Consider the following 19,908-nt stretch of genomic DNA (forward strand, 5'->3'; position numbering starts at 1 on the left):
CTGTTTTGGTCACTCCAGGCCACAGCAGCCAAGGCACGAAGTGCGTGACCCCGATCTTATCTCCAAGGCAGGCCGAGTTAACAGATGGGGCGGCCTCCTTCTTCTTTTGTGCCTCCAAGTGCCTCACCCCATCACCCACAGCGATGAGGATATGTGCCGGATCAGCAGCACTCCTACTCTCAGTTATGGGGTGTTTAGAGTAACAACGCCTGCAGGATGGCCAGATTTTTGACGGCTTGATGAGATGGCTAACGGAGCTCCTTTAGCACGTAGCCATCTTGCGAACCCGCAAGGTCCGCCCTCGGCTTATTTCCTTTTTTGATGACAGTTGTCTTATGGTATGACTTGACAATAGCAGCAAGACTTTAGAATACTAGGGAAGTTTAAAAAGGGCTACTGCCGAATGTATAATTTAAAACATTTTGTCAACTTGTTATTTTGATGCATTTTGTTTATAAGAACACAGTTTTGTGAGAGATTGTAATGCTATATGCATCATGTTGACATAAAACAATGTTGGAGGAAAGTCTTAGGTTGAGGAATTTAAACTAGAGCAGGGATGAACAATAATGGTGGGCTGGGGAATTCGGACCCATCCATGTTGAACATTTTCCTACTTATACCATCCCACAGATATTCTTTCTTTTTATCACTATATTTCTTGAGTGATTGCTGTTGTGAACAAGCATAGGAATTACATACTCTCATTACCCTCCTATCCATGTATTCCTGAACTAGTTTATAACAGGAATGCTTCACTTTTCATGTCACCACCATAAACGTTTGTTTCATCCATCCTTTTCTTACTATCAGCATCGTTTTGCTTGTGTTCGGAGAATCCATTGGTAAAACCGCCCACCGCCATCTTTACGTAAGCAAATAGATCAGCAATATTTCTGTTCTTAGTCAAATGGTGTGCTGAATTCCACTGGTTGAGTTTCTCCTTATATATGTGCCTTCAGTTATTTAAATGTCCTTAGCAACAGTGCCCCTGTACTTCAGCAAGTAGGAAGCATCAGAGCAGTCCTCTGGTAGCAGCAGATCTGTCCTCTGAGTAACAGAGCAGTCCTTCCTCTGTAATGTCCGTAGATCCAGCAGTGTACGGAAGAGTGACTCAGGAAGTCCAATATTTATACCTAGTGCCATCCTTTGGAGTGTGGAAATTATCTAGGCTACCTCCACATCTGATTCAGGGAAGTTCTTCTCTTCCCTGCCAAAGATCTAAGAACTCTGGGGTGACAAAAGACTAGTGTCAGGTTCCTTCGTGTGTGTTGGAGACAAGCCCATTGAAATGTAAGTAGGGAAGGGAACAGCTCCTCCTCTAACCATCTTGGTAGGATGGCCCTCTCTCAGCTACACCCAGGTCCCATTGTTCACTGTCCTGGCCCAAAACACATTACTAATGGTGGATCATTTAAAAGGCCCAGGCACTGCAAACTCCTATAAGGCTTCAGAAAGTTTATGGGCAGGAAAATACCAGCTTTCTAAAAGTGGCATTTTCAAAACTAAGACCCGATTACGATGGCGACAGTGTGCTATCGTTTTGTTTTTGAGACACCCTGTCTACAAGGCAGCAGTCCCACTGGGCAAATTAGGATGCGACTGCCACTGTGGTAGTCACATTGCCCATGTTTTGTATTGTGGTGGGTGCTGGGCACTGCAGCACCCGCCACAGTCCAAAACAAATCTCTGCACCTGCACTATGTGGCAGGCAGATTACGGTGCCTGCCACATGGTGCAGGGATATGTTGGAGGGTACCATAGGTGCCTCCCAATACCCAAAGTCAAGGGCCATGGGGGAAGAGGGGCCCACCATGGGCCCCCAAAGTCCCTTTCCACCGGCCTTTTCATGGCGGTTAACCAGTGGAAATGTTGTAATCCCTACAGCAGTGCATGGCAGGCACCGCCAACATGGTTCGTACTATAAGCCCCTCCACCACATCTGCGGGCCCAAGGAGCCCATCAGATGCGTGTCGGTATGACTATCTAACTGCCATTACCCCTCCGGCCATTGTAATATGGCGTACCAGAAACATGTCCCCAATGGCGGGGAGACCACCACTGATAGCCTGTCGGTGGAGGTCTCCCCGCCATCATAATCAGGCCCTAAGATCTAAAATCCAACTTTATCATTAAAGAGGGTTTTAAATGACAATCTACTTGAGTCTAAACAGTATTTTTCCACCTGCTCCCAATCCAAAGTTAACACTTTCTAATTGTGTTGAGGTAACCCAATGTTATCCAATAGGCGCAACAGGCCTTACCATCCTGAAAAAGTAATTTAGGACTTTTTCACTACCAGGACAATACAATGCACCCTCCCCTATGGGCTTTTAGGAGCTATCTTAGGGCTGACTTACATTTATTAAAAAGGAAGGATTATTTCTGGTGAAAGGTTTAGTTTTTCAGGTCGAAACAACAGTTTAAAGCTGCCCCACAGGCTTCAATGGCAGGCTTGAGACATGTTTTAAAGTGTTACTTAAGTTGGGGGCACAATCAGTGCTCCAGGCCCGCTAGTAGCATTTTATTTACCGGACCTGGGTACTTGTAGTATCATATACTAGGGACTTGCAAGTAATTGAAATGTGCCAATCAGTTGGAGGCCAATTTGACCAAGTTTTAGGGACAGGCCACAAGCATTTTAGCACTAGTTAGCAGTGGTAAAGTGCATAGAGTCCTAAAGCCAAAAAAATATATTCAGCAAACAGGAGGGTGAGGGCAAACATTTTGGGGTGACCTGGCAGAGAGGGCTAGATCCAACAGTGATACATTGACAAGATATGTGAAAGGTTCTCTTTGCTTATCAAACAGATTTCACCAGTACAGCTAAGAATGGTCACTCTTCCTAAATGATTAAGCACTTTCATTGTCTTTGAAGACCAGGAGTAAAATCATGTAAAATGTATTTTGAATTATACCGAATTTGCTTAACATTCCATTGTGTCTTATGGTCTTCCTAAGAGGTCAGCTATAGTGACTCATTCTGTTCTTCCACTTTATTTAGAAGTGAGGGGAAATGTTCATCAGTGCTGAACCTCTAGCTTAGAAGGTGTCACTATAGTAGGACTTTTATTTTGACCAAAGTTGGTGGGAGCACTTTCTGTGAAAGAAACACCATCACACTATGAACTCCTCAATATTGGTTAGGCTAGAAGCATTGACTGTAATGGAAAAGGGGACACTGGAATAATCCATCCAACTGAGAATAATTCAAAGGAAGTGACAACCGATGAAATAGATCAAACTGAATTCCAGAGCATGTTTAACACTGTCCAAAGAAGGCAAATGAATACAAATGATCCATAGGACAGTATTAACACCTTGTACTGCATGTATCCAGGACCCAGCATAAAGAAATTTCACTTGAAATAAATTGGCTAACCACCATGTTCCAGTCGAGAATCTTTTTTTCAGTCAGATTACAGTTCGAAAGACTAATGGCATGATTTAGAGTTTGGTGCATGTGTACTCCATCACAAATGTGAAGAATATCCTGTTCACCTAATTTCAAGTGCCCTAGGATATTGTGACTAACCCATCTGCTAAACTCTAAATCAGACTGAAGTATGCAAAAAACTGAGGGATTTAATGCTTGAATTTCATCTCAGCCACTTGTAATTACTCAAGCTGCATCAATATCCACTATTGTTTTTCACACCATGCCACCTTAGATTTGTCCCAACCATATGCAAATCCGAATTCACCCCAAGCCAGTAGGAACAGTCCAGCCTAACTGCCAGGCCAGATTCTCCTTGAACTGGAACACAAGCAACCAAAAGCTGTTTTGCCCTTATTATGCCATCATTCGTGTATAATTTGATTCCAGTGGCACAGTCTATAAAGGACCCATATTTTGACAGACCCGTTCCAGTTAGTGTGTTTTACTGAAGTATACAAAAGTGAGATAGATGGAATGCTTAAATTAATCTCAACTACTTGTAATTACTTGGGCCACCTCCAATTGCATCATTATTGTGCAAACCATGACACCTGAGTTTGGATCCAGCCATATGCAAGCCAGCCTTGACCCCGGACCAATAGAACACTCCAGCCTAAACTGCCAGACATTCAAGAAGCCTGAGTAGGATCCGATTTTCAAATGCAGAGAAAGTTGGTTCCTGACAAGATTTGTATAAGCCAAAAGCTACATTTCTGATCTAGCGAACACGAAGGTAGATGTTTAGGCAAAAGGTGACAGAAACAATAAAAGTTGCTCCAGTAGAAGATTTTGTTGATTGAGCATGTAAAATATATTCTCTGATTGCAAGCCTGTGAAGCATGCTACGCTGCGTCAAATAGAGGGAGCACTAATGTGCCATAGTTACTAACATATAGCACATTCCTGCTCTCCCTCTGTTCTGGTGCACTTGTGGCCGCCAAGCGCCAATGCAGGCACCCGTGCACCATGGCGCAAGGGTGCCTGCATTACACACAGGATTGTTTTTGTGCAGGAAGGGATGTCTTCCTACACAAACACAATCATCAATGGCATTTTCCCCTTTCTACAGGTACTGTAGAATGCAGCAGATGTAGAAAGAGGTAATAAGGAGAAGAAATAACATATTTCTACTCGTTATGCCTCACCTGGGAAAGCATAACATTTTGACGCATTCCCGCTTTACTATTCTTAGTAAACATAGGGAATGTGCCAGAAACTATGGGTGAATGTATGAGAACACCCATTCTCCACCCATGGAACGCCTTCCCAATTCAGAGTAACACCAGGCAGTGAATAGCACTGCCTTGCATTACTCGCAATGTACTATTCCACACAAGGTGTCTCTGCATGGCACTGTAACTTAAGGGCTTGTGTTGCCTTGCATGATGCAACAAGAATGCAACTCCTTGATAAATGTGGGCCCCAGTTGCTAATCATCTGGAAAATGGTTTACTTCTAGGAACAAGACGAATATGTTGGCAACTAGCTTCTCTGAGATTTTCCCAAGAATTGGTAGTAGGGTTATAGGCAGCTATTTAGCTACTTCCCTCTAGTTCATGTTCGTTAACAAATGGAAAGTTATTCCATTATTTTGATCTAAGGGTGCCCTCCCAAAAGACAGTACTAAACCAGTTAAATCATTTTTTTTAATGAAGGACAAGAGAGAGGTACTATTTATCTTTTGGATGTGAGCAGGGCATGGGTTTATAGGGTAGTCTGACTTTGTTTCTTGATTACAATTCTCCACTAATTCATCATTTAGTAAATTTAATTTGGCCCAGTTGTATTTCTGATCCATCAGAGGATTCAGTTCTGCTGGAGGCTCAGAGGTTGTTTGAGAATTGATAATGCTAGTGTAGATTCCCTAGATTATAGAGAGAAAAAAAGGCAGTTTATGCCGTAAATTGTAATGTTTCCAATGTAATTGAGGCGGTATAGCTTGACAAAGGATTTTAATATTGGTTTTTAATCATTCTATACTTCAAGAATTGAGCTTTTTTATTTGGAGAATAAGCGTTTTAGTAATTTCCCGCAAATTATTGTATAGTTTCAAATCATCTGTACTCTCTGCTCTACTTTCTTTTGAAGGGACGAGTTTTCCTTCTGTGTCTTTTTGGTTGTCCATTAAATCAGGGATTGTGGGTATGTGTGAATTATTTCCTGGATAAATCAGTATATACCCGCCAAAAATAGTTTTTAAGATGTTATTTAAGGAGTATCTAGTGCTGCTCAAACCTAAGGAAATTAATTTATCTTAATGTAATATTTGAGGAGAGGCTGATTTTGAATGGTTGTTAGCATGATTACTCATTTTCAAGGGATCTCTCCACTCCCTGGGTTTGATCAATAAAATGTCATAAATCCTAATTGTGGCAATTACCAGATCTAAAGTATAGTTGGCTCACTGCAAGTGACACATATCTGAAATGAAGCCCTAGCTTTTCAAATCATACTCAACAGCTACATAAAATTTAAAGTTACCTAAAACGGTCAGATTTGAAGTGGTCACCAACGTGATGACTTGTAGTATTTTACTCATTTCATTAGTCTTTATTTCGAATATTTCATCATAAAAGACACAAACATCAAGATAAAATCATCATAAAAAACACATCAAGTTTAAAAAGCGATAAGTTAAGACTATGAATTTGCACTTAAGACTATGTATACAAAAAAAGGTGCTACAACAAAAAATGTTACATCGTGTAATAATATAGGAGGGACTAGCGGCACTTGAAAGTATATAAGCTATCCAAGGCTGCACTTGAGCCAGCCCATGTCTTATTTTTTGGCCCTAATAATCCACATCCATCCTAGAAATGTTTCCACTGCAATAACCAGCAATTCCATTGTGTTGGTCCTTAGGATCCTCAATGCCTCTAGCCCTACCCTGGTACCAATATTTCGACATATAGGGTTAAGCCATTTGTTCCGGGGGGGCTGTGTAGGCGAGACATACAAAAAATATATGAGCGATTGATTCCTTTTGGCCAGTACACCAGTGGCAAAGATCATCCTCCTGGTCGTTCCAGTTTTTAGTGAAGACTTTAATTGGGAGGGAACCAACCCAAAACTGATGGTATAGCTTCCTATCGCTAGACCTGGTGATGATGTCCCAATAGCCTTCTAATAGGGGATCGAGTTTGTGCTGAAAGAACATCCCGGACAAGGAAGTGGCATTAAACTGTGCAATGTGTTCTTGTCGAACTGCTAAAACAAACAACATGATGGACGGAATGTTGCACAATGGCAAAACATTCACCCCCAGTCACAGATCTGGGTTAAATCCATCGTTATTTTGCTCACCAAGTCACCTCAGTTCAGACTTGGCCATATGCAAATCAGTCTTGACCCTGTGCCTCATGGGAACAGTCCAGCCCAAACTGCCAATTCGTGTCTTCCCTGGACCGGAATCAAGCATCCTAGGACTGGTTTCTGGCTATCAGCCGTCTTCAACCAGGATAGCTTGACTCCAGTGGCGTAGTGAGCACGGGACCCACGTCTAGGCATACCCTTCCCACATAGGGTGAACAGCAAAACAAACAAGATGATGGACGGAATGGTGCACAATGGTAAAACATTCATCCCCAGTCATAGATCTGGGTTAAATCCATCGTTATTTTGCTCACCAAGCCACCCCAGTTCAGACATGGCCGTATGCAAATCAGTCTTGACCCTGTGCCTCATGGGAACAGTCCAGCCCGAACTGCCAAGTCATGTCTTCCCTGGACCGGAATCAAGCATCCTAGGACCGGTTTCTGGCTATCAGCCGTCATAAGCCAGGATAGCTTGACTCCAGTGGCGTAGTGAGCACGGGACCCACGTCTGGGCATACCCTTCCCACATAGGGTGAACATAACAAAGAACATCCCGGACAAGGAAGTGACATTAAACTGTGCAATGTGTTCTTGTCGAACTGATAGCCAGTTTAACTCTTTGAAGGCTTTTTTTGGAGGAAATAGGCTGTTAACGGGATCCATCCACAAATTGCACTGCCCCATATTCTCTAGGTGCATTCTTATTTTTTTGAACCATGGGATCGTACCCGAACCTACAATGAATCTAACATCTAATAATGCCTTTGCGAATGGTGCCAACTCTGGGGTTGTCCAGATCCATCTCCATAAAGCCACCGGCTTAAAACGTGCCACATCCTCAATTCAGTGGCATCCTAAATCCATTAAAAGTGGCTTCAGTGGACTAGAACGAGGGAGACCTGTTAAATTTCGCAAAAATTTATTCTGAACCTTAACAAGCTGAGAAAGGTCCGCGAAGCCCCAGAGCTCCGCTCCATACAGAATCGCTGAGCTTATCCTGGAATTATAGATCTTTAAAGCAGGACCTTTTCTTTTTGTCAGTGACGATCTCTGTTCTTTTACTAAACACCCTGTTAACTGAGCAAACTTAAGTTACAAAAAGTCAATTTGCGGCTTCCAGTTTAGTTTGCTTTCCAAGACAAGCCCCAGGTAGATCATGACATCAGTCTGGTCTAACTGTATTTTGTTCATGGTGACATGACCAACCACTGGCTTGTGTTTGGAAAGAATCATGAATTTGGTGTTTGCTACATTAACCTGTAAATCGTTGTCATGACAAAACTCCTTAAATTTATCCAAAGCCGCTTGCAGCCCCATTTGGGTCTTAGATAATAATAGAGTGTCATCCGCAAACATGAGCTGCGGAATCTTAGTGCCGTCCAAAGAGGGGGCATCTGTTGGGAAGGCAGAAAAATACTGCACAACCCTGTTGATGAACATCAAAAACAGGGTTGGCGCTAGCACACACCCTTGTCTGACACCCCGGGACACTGCAAATCTGTTGGTGACCTGCCCCTGATTTCCCCAGCGTACTTGTGGAAAGTTCGCTTCGTGTAGCTTAATCACTATATCCAAAAACTCCTGGGGCATCCCCATATTTCTTAAAGCCCTCCACAGCTTAGCCCAGGTACTAAGTCGATCGCTGACTTAAGGTCAACGAATGCTGCATAAATAGTTCCACCGCCCAAACGTACTACTCTCCAGTAAATCAATAGAAATCTAAGGACCTGCTTGGTGGTACTTGGGCATTATCTAAACCCTGCCTGTAAGAGAGACAATACGTCCTCCAGCTCTATGCCAGCTCTGGATTCTTGCTAAAACCATCCTAGCGACTATTTTCTGTATGGAGTCGATCAAACTGATTGGTCGATAAATCCCCGGGATGGAGCGATCCCCCTTCTTGTATATTGGCAGGATCTCTGCTCCTCGCCACCAATCCGGAATGCTTGCCCCCTTTGCAATAGCATTTCCAAGGAATGCAATATAGGGCTTCCAGTTAGTTGGATCGAACTTAAAGAGATCTGCTGGGATACAATCCAATCCCGGGGCTTTTCCGCCAGGAACCTTTTTTAGGGCATCTTCTACTTCCTTACTATCGAACATTAAGGCTTGGGAGATGGGCAGGGGTCGTATATCGTGTGGAGAGCAATCAGTTTCCAGATGTAACCCTGAAAACTGGGTCTCGAAATGCTCAACCCAGTCCTCTGGAGAGACATGGTTAACAGGTACTTGGGAGTAAGGTGTGTTTCCCCATTTGACTATATGCCAAAACTTTGTCAAGTTTTTCATCCTGCTAGCATCTAAGTCTTTACAATAGTTTAGCCTGGCCTTTCTAATATCTAACATATTTATTGACCTTATAGCTAACGCCAAAAGACTATAAGATTTGCGGCATGATTTTTGTACCATGATTTGCCAGTGGGTTGGCAAGTGGGCTTTGGAGGTTTGCTCATTTTGGAAAAGTGGGATTTTAATCCCTTGAATAAATCTTCATGAATTGAAATTATTTTCCAATTAGTATCTTCCTCGGTTGGGAGGGAGCGCAAGACGACCAATGACCGTACAACCTCTCCCCAAATCTTATCCAAGGCCCCTGGGTCATCAAGGATCCTAGCCCAACGAACCCTGCGTAGGTAATTGGTAAGCAGGGCGTCAGCGGTAACTATCTCTGTTGGATTGTTACGTTTGGGGTCTCCCGAGAGATGAAGACTCAGTAAAAGTGGGTTGTGATCACTCTCTGGGCGTTCCAGAATCATCATGTCACCTAATATTGACCAAAACTCAATCTTGATAAGGATGTAGTCTATTCTGCTTTTATATAGGCAATCATCAAAAATTGCCCTGCCATTTTTATCGGAGGTGGATCGCCCATTTACTGCCCTCAAACCACGCTCCAAGCAGAAAACCATACACTGCAGAGCCGATTCAGTCCACTTCTTGATTGGGTTTAGGTCAAGAGGAGGAATATTCCACTGGGCATCCTCCTCCACCAATAGATTTTCCCCTTCGTGGTTTAAAGGCTCAAACATACAGTTCAAGTTCCCAGCGATTATCGTATAGCAATCATGTCTAACAGAATCAAAAAAGGTATCCAAGTCTAGAAAAGTTCTAGAACCACGCCCGCCTGGCTGCCCTCTTATGTACACATTTACAATAATGATATCCCATTGGTCTGGCCGATGTAGGTTTATTACAAGGATATCCGGGCTGTTTACGGCAATCTCCACTGGTCTATAGTTGATTGATTGCCTAACCCATATAACCAGGCCCCCCGATGGTCTACCCTTTTGTCCTCCCACAGCAGCTTTGTGGAAATTTAGATACCCTGGGCGGTGGATAGGGTCGACAGCCCACGTCTCCTGGAAAGCCCAGATATCATGTTCCTCCACCAAATCTGACCACTCATCTACAGATAATTTACTCTTTAGACCCGCGATGTTCCAGGAGGCTAACGTAAGCATGTGTTTTTCGCTTACCTGTCCAGACTGGGGGGAACCTTGACGGGATGGGCTGCCATGTTCATAGGACCAGCATTTGACACCCTACTCATGCAATTGCACCCATACTCAAAGGGCCCTGAATCCATCCTCTTAGACTCGCTAGTAACCATGCATGTGCCCCCTGCTATTGCCACAACGGAGTTTGTCCACGCTATGCCTGCTCCCCCTTCCAATTGCCCAACACTTTCCAGATCTTCACTTCCGGGATCCCTAGGTCCAGAACTTCTGGGTCTTAAAATGTCACCAGATCCCGACCAAGCCCTACCACTAAAAGTCGAAGGGCCCGTCCGACATCTGCCATGGGTACAAAAGTGGCTTCCTGGCCTTGGGTTGATAAGGGTCTGATTTAGCAAATTTGTATCATCCGTTAAAACATTTCCGGTGGATGTGCCTATACCATCAAGGACCAATGGAGAGATTTGGGAGATATAACGGGTTAGTCAATCCACCTCGTCCAATATTCCAAATCTGTTTGTTACTGGAATGTTAAAATTTAAAGTCGATACCCCATCCCCTATCAATGCACCATGAATCGTAGGGTGGATCTACCACACGCTTGCTCCCCGTGGGGGTGGAATTCTGATAGAAGTGGGAAAGGGGATGTGGTTCTATACTGGAGACCTTGCCCACTCTACCCCAATCGCAGATATACTTTACTGTTCTCCTATCTCTAAAGTTAAGCACTACACAATCTCCTTTGGTGTGTTTCTCGTGCTTCCCAACCCAGCCTACTCTTCGTATGTGAATATTCTCACTAGACACTTGTGGAGGTAGAGGCCTGTGAATATTCATCCAGTGTGTGGTCTTATTCTTGAGTTCTTCATAAGATTCTGTAATGTCTCTGCCCAGCTCCGGGACCCCGGTTAGAACTACTTCGTAGGGCGTGCATTCTGGGAGGAGATCCAAGACAGTGTCATTGGATCTCGTTACTGCAAGGTCAGCACCAGGACACATCTGGGTAGCAGCGAGCTTTAAAAATGTCAAAAATAAATAAATAAATAAGGTTTGGGCGCAGCATGTTTCGAGCACTAACCGCATGTTGGACTGGTATTTAGGGGTCATGTACCCCATGGCTGCTAGGGGCGGGTGCTCTTCTATCTGGTACATTAGCTGGCCTCACTAATGGAACATTATTAACTATCGAATGTGCACCTCCTCCGACTAACTCATCCGGAGGACCGGGGTTAGATGTCAAACAAGTCTGGCATGGAAATGGGGCTGGGCGATTAGTCAGTGTATGAGACGTTTCCTTATTAACAGCTGGATTTAAGCCCACCCTTGTGTCTAGTACACAGAGATGCTCTTCAATACACGTTAATCGATCATTCAGTGGAGATAGAGAAGAAGAAAGCAAATTCTATATTTTTACCCAAAAGCTATCCATTAGTCCTGGTGACCCAATTTCCCGCTTTCAAAATTTAACGGGCCCATCTCTTGGTCTGAAGGAATAGTCGTACTAACAGGAACTGGAGAGTCATCTATCGCCCCCCTCCCCATTTTGGAACCATTATTGCTTTTGGTGGATTTTACATTTTTCGTCCTCTGCGGGCCACCCCCCCTTTTCCTTTTGACAGCCTGGCCTCCTTTAGAAGAGGACTCTGTCTTTTTGGATTGTGGATCTGGTAGAAACCCAAGATGTTGGTGGATTTTGAGCAGGAAGGCTACCCAATCCTTCGTGGGTAGTGGTTTCAACCAAATCACCAGAAGGCAGGCCAGGATTTGTGTCTGAGGGTATTTGACTGGGATCTGGGGGTGGGAGTTTAGCCGGGGACGGGATATTAACAAATTTCCCCAGCAAGGAGTATTTATAATGCTCTAAATCACGTGATACTCGCCATTCCACTAGTTCTATCTCCTTTTCCAGAACCGAAGAAGCTCTGATAAAGAAACTGTCAAGTGTCCCTACCACACTACCACCCGCATTAGTACTGCCCCCATTCGCGTCCCTTTTGGCTGCCATAGAGCAACTATTGTGGGTCACACACAATAAAAATAAAATGAAATGATGATAATAGTACCCGGCCTTTTACCCCTAAAACAGATCGTACAATGTTCAGTTTTTCAAAACACGAGATGACAGAGGGGGCCCAACCCAGCCACCTATGGCCACTAACGGGCACACACAGGCCCACCCTTGGCCCGGGCTTCGAGCGTTCCGTGAAACGGTATGCTTTCGCGAAGAAATATGAACAAGTAATAGGGCGGGAAGAGGCACACAGCTATGGGGAATCACGGGCTGCTGGTCGTCGCAGTCCCGTCAGTTCACAAACTCCCCAAAGTTCAAAAGCCCAAAAAACCCACTGCAAGCAGCATTTTACTCATATTCTCAACAGACGAGTATGGCATGCACAACACAGCTAAAACAGTTGGGATACTGTTAGGGATGCAGAAAATATACATGCTAAAACATATTATGATAGCTACCCCCATCTCTACCTAAACTATGGTTGTGGGCCAACATTTGAAATGTTTCAGGGAGTGCATTTGCTGCATCAAGTGCAGATGTGTCAATTTCTTAAGTTTCAGAAACTATAAGAATGTACTTATGTAAATTGATCTAATTGTAGTTCTTGTGCAATAAAATACCCCATTCTGGGATGTGAAGTTACTTACACATGGAAACAAATAAGAAAAATAGAAGTGTCTTCTGTAATCCATGACAACAGTTGAGTGGTTCACACTATTGGAAGATGGCATACAGAGGTGTGCAACATGCCTAACCATGTCCAAATGATGGGACATATTACTGAGGGAAAAGGGTAAGATAAGCACTTAGTAAATCTGAGTTTTTTTGAAACAGTACTCTTTTTGTTAACTCTAGCCATTTCTCACTGAATCCTCTCCACCTACTAATTTTGTTTCCCAGTGTGAATTGACATATTTTTTTAACACACTCCTATTGAAAACACACTCTTACACTTTTGGTTTGGGTTTGAGATTGCAGTCTTCACACACGTTATACAGGGGAAAGTCCAAAACTGTGCAAAGTTATACATGCTTGCATGAAGGTTTTCCCTTATCTGGGTCCTGAAAAAGATACATGCTTATGCATCCTCTCTACCATTCTAACTTTTATGAATTGGACCACAGTGTGTCAATGTAAAAGTGTACTTTCAATTTCAACTTGCTTTGGTTTTCTCTAATAAAATAAAGAAATGGTGCTTAATTGCCAGTGCTGAACATGGAAAAAATATCATCTTTACATCTCCTTTGTTGGTCCTATGCAATTTATAGTAAACCGAATGATTTCTTAATCAACATTTCTGACATCTGCCACTTTGAGTCTAAAGCATTTTGGAATGTACCTGTAAAACATCCATTTTAACATTACATTTTATTACACAAAAAAGTACAATGGTGTGGAGTTTATGGAATACCAAAGATTCCGGGGTGCTAAAAAGCACAGTGTTGACAGCATATAATAAACATGGTGCCTTTTAATTCCATGACATACTCCGTCAGAAAAATCCCCCTTTGTTACAGCGGATGGCTAGTTCTAGATAAATAACTTTGTAGAGGGGGAATTATAGTCAGGGACAGTTTGCAGTCCATTTAATCCAATTTATCAGGTGGAATTATTGGGAATTTGTTTTTAAATGTAATATGTTGTGTTGCTTTGAAATTTTACTCATAATCTTTAAATTTCTTTCCTTAGGGACCCAATACAATCATCATCTGCATGGTCATTTTATTGAATATTGGTCTATCCATCTTGTTTGTACATTTTTTGACATGATGTACTCTTTACCTATGGTAAGAACACCAAAGGATATTTTATTTTTCTTTAATTACTAATAACCCATGGAATTTCATAATACTAACTAATACATCACTGACTGCACAGTCAAATGAATTAATTTGAACTTAGTTTGATACATTCTATTCAGTAATTTTGTTGACAGAAAATACTTTCCTTTCAAACATTTTTTTTGCAATATCAATAACATACAGTGCGAATATATGATAAATGAGATTTTCAAGTTGTTGGAATATGTACAATATATTGTATGGAAGAACATATTTTTCACACAACACTAAAAACCAAAACGATCCAGAAGTCATGGCATCATTATTTAGCATAAATATCTATTTGAATTGATATTGTGTACTTACCAATTCAGCTTTATAGAGTCTGTGGCTAAATCAAATACATTTTAACCAATATTATGAAGAGTAGACTTAAAATAATCATAACAGCAGTTTTTTTTTATTATTTCAAAACATCAAAATAACAATGACGTGTTGATAAACTTGTTGCATATCAAATCTTATGTTAAAAAAAGCATGGCAAATAATTGTTCAATAAATATCACAATGCATACTTTCTCTATACAAAATGTCTGCTATAAAATTATAATAGATATTATAGAATTTTAATGGTTTGATAATTTGTAGTAATATATGGAAGTACCCAATTCACAAGGTAACAGAGTGCTATAATAACAGGTGGATATAAATGCACAACACTGAATCTGTGGATAAAAGTACAATCTTTATAGAGATTGTGTTGTAATCTAATCTGCATGGGTGTTATTGTTTGCTATTTGATGCCATTAAAAATTAGTAGAAGTTAAGTGTTTCAGAACATACTTGATTATATTCAGGCCGTCATCAAGGGAATGGTACCAGACTTGCACATTGTTTAGAAAATAATGTGTAAACATAGCACTGCACTTAGAAACTGAATAACAGGGTTATATTGTGCTATGAGAATGACATAGATTTTACATTTGTGATTTAATACAAGCTGCGACGTTTTAAGACATTTTAGACAGGCGGCATAGGACTGGGTGTACTATTCCCATTCACAAACTAGAGATGCTCAATTTTCACACTAAGGGTTTTGATTACGAGTCTGGAGGTCCACGGATCATACCCGTATTTGTCCAAGGACCACCAGACTTGCAGAGGTGGCAATCTCCCATCCATCCTATTGCAATTAGAGCAGCCCAACCGCCATTTCCCTGTTGCAGCCGCCAGGGAACAGCTGTTCCCTGGTGGTGGTGCGGCAGTGGACAGGCAGCAATATGCTTGTCGGGACTACAGCGGTCTAGCAAAGCATATTACACATTTTTCTCTCCTCCATGGTTTTCATGGTGGTGCCTCCTCCTTGAAAGCTGAAGTGGAAAGGAAACAAAGGGGGTCCTTTCGGGCCCTCTGATGCCTCAAGCCATGTGCATGCACACAGACGGGCACAACATGTCCCCCCTGTTTGCATGCACACCAGTTTCAGCAGTCCATGCCCTGCTGGACCTGTTCATGGCATTCCCTTGCGGTGCCAATTTTCTAAGGCACCATCGTGAGAACGTTAAAAAAAGCTGCCAGACACAAGAAACTCTAGTAATCTGGCGGGCGCCCCGACCATGAGTTTGGCCATGCGGCGGCAGGGTGGACCCGGCGCCGCACCGCCAAACTCGTAATCAGGCCCTAACTGGTTTGGGAATCTGCACTGTAACCTATGTACTAATAGGAATAGTAGCAGACTGCTCGTTCACAGGGGTTTTCAAAATAACCAGTCTCATAAATACTAATTGGACAGCAAAAACACTGCCGAGCACCCTTCATTGTTAAAAAAGTTCAATACGTTCGGTCCAACAATAATCTTTAGTTGTTTATTGCGATCTTCAGAGCAGATCCAAGGCTTCTTGTAGCCAAAGCCACTTCACATTAAGCCAACTCGTATTTCATTGTTAGGGCAATTTGTCTTCGACTTCATCCGGGCTTATTCCAGTATAGTCTCAATCCAACTAGTACCTCTAATCAGTATTATTTGTGCGGTAACAGAAAATCTAAAAGAATCCACAAAAGGAAAGCACTCCGCCCTCAGCCGCATGTGCAATCGGCGTGTAAGCATATTGAACATTTTTTTTACAATGCAGGTTGCTAGGGAGTGTTTATGTTTATTATTGGAAACCTTGTGGTTTCTTTAGAAGTGTTGGGTAGCCTCACTTATATTCCCTTTTAGCACCACTAAGGGCCAAATTATGACCTTTCAGCAGAGCTTTGCCTAAGGTCGCTGCCGCTCGCCTGCCAGATTACTATTTTTTAGTGGTCTGGCAGGCAGGCATTGTGGTGCTTCCCCCTGTGGTGCCCTTTCAATGGGGGTGATACCTTTTAAAAAGGCACTGCAATGGTAACAACTCATAAGGTTCCTGCACAACATGGACTCGAAAGTCCATGCCATGCAGGAACCTATGTGCATGCACACAAGGTGGCACATGTTTTGCCTCTCAGCGTGCATCCACATGTGTGAGGCACAGGGGAGCCCTGTATGCCCCCCTTAGTTTCCCTTTCACCAGGCTTTTCATAGCAGTCGAACCGCCATGAAAAGCCTGGGTAAGAGGAAACTTGTAATATGTTTGGTGGGATCATGTCGGTCCTGCCAAGCATATGGCAGGCTCTTCCCACCGCTCATACCGGAGGGAATGGCAGTTCTCTGGCGGAGCCGGTGGTCCTTAGGCGGTCAGACTGCCCAAGTTGTAATTGGGCGGTTGGACCGGAGTTGGCAGATCCGCCACCGCCCCAACACCGCGAGTCTGGTGGTCCTCGTAATAGGGCCCCTAGAGTTACTTTTGCTGTATACAAGTTTGGGCACACAGAGGAGTGAGCCTGTTGTGCCTAACCACCTGTTTATTGTTTGAATACTAATTGGACAGGTTGTATTTTGCAAGCCCCTGTGATAGTCTGTGAATGCAGAGATGATGGGCCACAGGGACAGCTACCCTTTGCCCTTGCATTTTCATTCCCAAATTGTTTTTTTTGTAAAAGCAGACTATGTCTGCTAAAGAAACCAGGTCTGTTTTTAAAAACAATTACCACATTTGGAAAGTTCTTTAGTGGGGAGTAGGCAGTGGCCATCTGGACCACTGAGAGCTCCTCTCGAGGCTCCATACATGATTCTGAAGTAGAAGTTTAATGGGGGCAGCAATCAGTCGGTGAATCGGACACTATCACCTTTGAGGGGTTGGTCTCTGAATGATGGTTTGTGTACTAAAATGTCATTTAAAATCACGGATATCATTTTTTATAATCTCAGATACTAGGGGTAGAATATTTCACTCCATCTACTATCTGCGCTTTGGAGAGGGTCCTTAAAGCCCTTTTATGAGTCAAATAATTTTCCTACACATACAAGGACTTATATAAATAGTAAAAATAGCTCTTAAAGTATCTAATTATTGTTAGATTATTTTGAATAATGCTGCTCTGTATTTGACCTCCTCCAGCAAACATTTGCATCTACTATGTACACAGTAATGTAACAGTTTAAACCTCCATGTGAGTATGTAAGATGGATGGTCTGTGCATTCTTTCAAATGTGTTCTCACTCCATTCCCTCAAATATAGACCACATGTAACATATTTGAAATGCAATAACTTCTACGTTGATTTTTCCTTTAATTAGGAGGACTGATAATGTAGTGAAAGGAGCTATTCTGAGACATCTCAGAGGAAGACTTGAAGAAAGGTTGTCGCAGCATGATGAGAAGTAAAAAAGAAACACAGAGTCTGATAGCCTGTCATCTTTCACTGCTGCTCGCCGGAGGCTGACCTCATCAGACACTGGCAACATTATGGACCTTGACTCACATTCTCTTTTCCTATAAGCAAAATGTTGCCTTTCAGTAATTGAATCGAAATATTGCAGCTGGTCGTATGTCTGGGAAAGATAGGTATGGTTTGTGAACATTAATACCAGAAACAATGACTACTGAGCATGGATGACTTCCTGATATCGATTCATTAAAATAAAAAAAGCAAGCTAAAGGAAAAGTAGTATATTTTGGAAAAAAAACTAATGATTAAAGAGCAATAAAAATTGTCATCACAAAATGATTATTCATTTTTTCCTACCGATACAGAATTAGCATACCTTCTTTACTAGAATATGAATTACATTTAAGCCAAATGTTCCCTCATCCAATTTCACAGTAATTTACATGTTATTCCTTTTGTGTCTGGTTGCAAGACAGTCAGGAGAATTAGAATCAAAAGGCATGAATTTTTAATAGGCAGAAAGAGAGACAGAATGTGAAGAGCATACCCCTTTTATTGTATCCAGTAGTATACTGTGCATCTACCTGTCAACTTGTTAGGATAGTCCAGTGCTGTTGTTACTCCAATTAAACAGTTTATAATTTTGCATGACCAATCAAGGGTTTGGGAAAATGCAAAGCAGGTGTAACTCCAGTGGATAATGGGAATATAAATGATAGGGATATGGTATCCGTGTTTGTTTCGTACGCTGTATTGACTACACAGGTACAAACATTTTATTAGCAACTAGAACCTGGTACATGTAAATAGATTTTGACTAATTAAAGAGGTCTCAAGTCAAATAAATTGTAGCTAACACTGACCTAGAATGACTTTATTAGGCAATAGTCCTATCCTATCAATACTCTGTACAAGGGTTCCACCAAGTTCGACACAATTCACTTGTTAAATATATTTTATACCTGTATCTCACAGTCAGTCAATAAATGTTATTTAATGCATAATGTATTAGCACACCTTTTCTGTTGTATGTCCTGATCATTATTAGTACGAATAATTTACAAATGCAGCATTTTATTTTATCAGATATTTAGAAGGTAACGGATTTATTCTGAATTGTACACAGCTGAAGCTGCACTTAGCACACTTTCAATTTTCCTGTGTCAATGTGCATATGCATTGATCCGGTAGATTTCTTAATGTTTGCATTTTATTTATTTTTTGGGAATTACTTGACTCTTGCGAAAATGACTGCACCTCTTCCACAAGGAAAGAGGGCATTGCTATATTCTGTGTAGAACAACGTTAATGTGATTATAATTCAAATTCTGTCTTCATTCAATTTGAGGCACATTTAGAGAAGTACTCAGCTTCTTATGTAGAATTTAGAGGTAAGACTTCCATTTGCATTAATTGTAGAATCTGTTATTAAAATGTAATTGAGCTGTTCATTAGTTGTTTTTACAGAGTAGAATAGGCTGGCATTATCCCTGGACTGCATCCAAATATCCACGTCCAAATGTAACATTCTATGAAAAAGGGTCATATCAAGAAATTGCCCAACGATATTCTCTTATACTTAGTATGTTACAAAATGAGACAACTTATCTATATTTGTCCTGAAAAAAAGGTCAAATTTAGCAGTTGGGGCTGTACCATTTTGAGCATGTGTATCTCGATCCTTTGCTATAATAACACATACAAATGCGAAAGGTTGTCTTTTTTGAAACATTTTTTGAAGTTTCCATACTGAGTTGAATGTGGTTGAATATTACACTAGGATTTCAGTGCTAGGTTCAGACTAACAAAATGTTTCCACTTGTTGGTAAACAGGGATTCCTTAATGTTTTTGTTTGAACATTTTAATGGTGCCAATATGAGCAAGCAATACAATGGTGAATTCCAATTGTATCAACTTGTCTCCGAGATATATTCTTGTAAATTAATGTTCAGTTTCATATCTACTAGCGATAAAACTACGTGGCATAGCAAAAACTGAAATTAGAAATGTAGCAGCATAGGAAAGTTTTTTCTTCATTAACGCTTTTCCTACTAAACATGTAACATGCAAAGATATATTAAGACATAAAAAATGAAAGTCTATCCAATTGGGAAAATGGCATGATTGCTAAATTCTGAAAACAATCCAACGAAA

General features: G+C 41.7%; 1 protein-coding gene across 1 annotated transcript in view; it reads left to right on the forward strand.

Annotated features, from left to right (window-relative positions):
• The window catches only part of JPH2 (junctophilin 2), a 406,250-nt gene extending 387,493 nt beyond the window's left edge, over positions 1-18,757 (forward strand). The window contains exons 5-6 of the mRNA XM_078651948.1: positions 13,912-14,009; positions 17,662-18,757. Of these exons, the coding sequence (XP_078508074.1) occupies positions 13,912-13,992 (81 nt within the window). The 3' untranslated portion in view covers positions 13,993-14,009; positions 17,662-18,757. The remainder of the gene's footprint in view (positions 1-13,911; positions 14,010-17,661) is intronic.
• Positions 18,758-19,908: the final 1,151 nt, after the last annotated feature.

Source organism: Lissotriton helveticus, chromosome 7 (assembly GCF_964261635.1).
Source record: "Lissotriton helveticus chromosome 7, aLisHel1.1, whole genome shotgun sequence".
NCBI classification, from domain to species: Eukaryota; Metazoa; Chordata; class Amphibia; order Caudata; family Salamandridae; genus Lissotriton; species Lissotriton helveticus.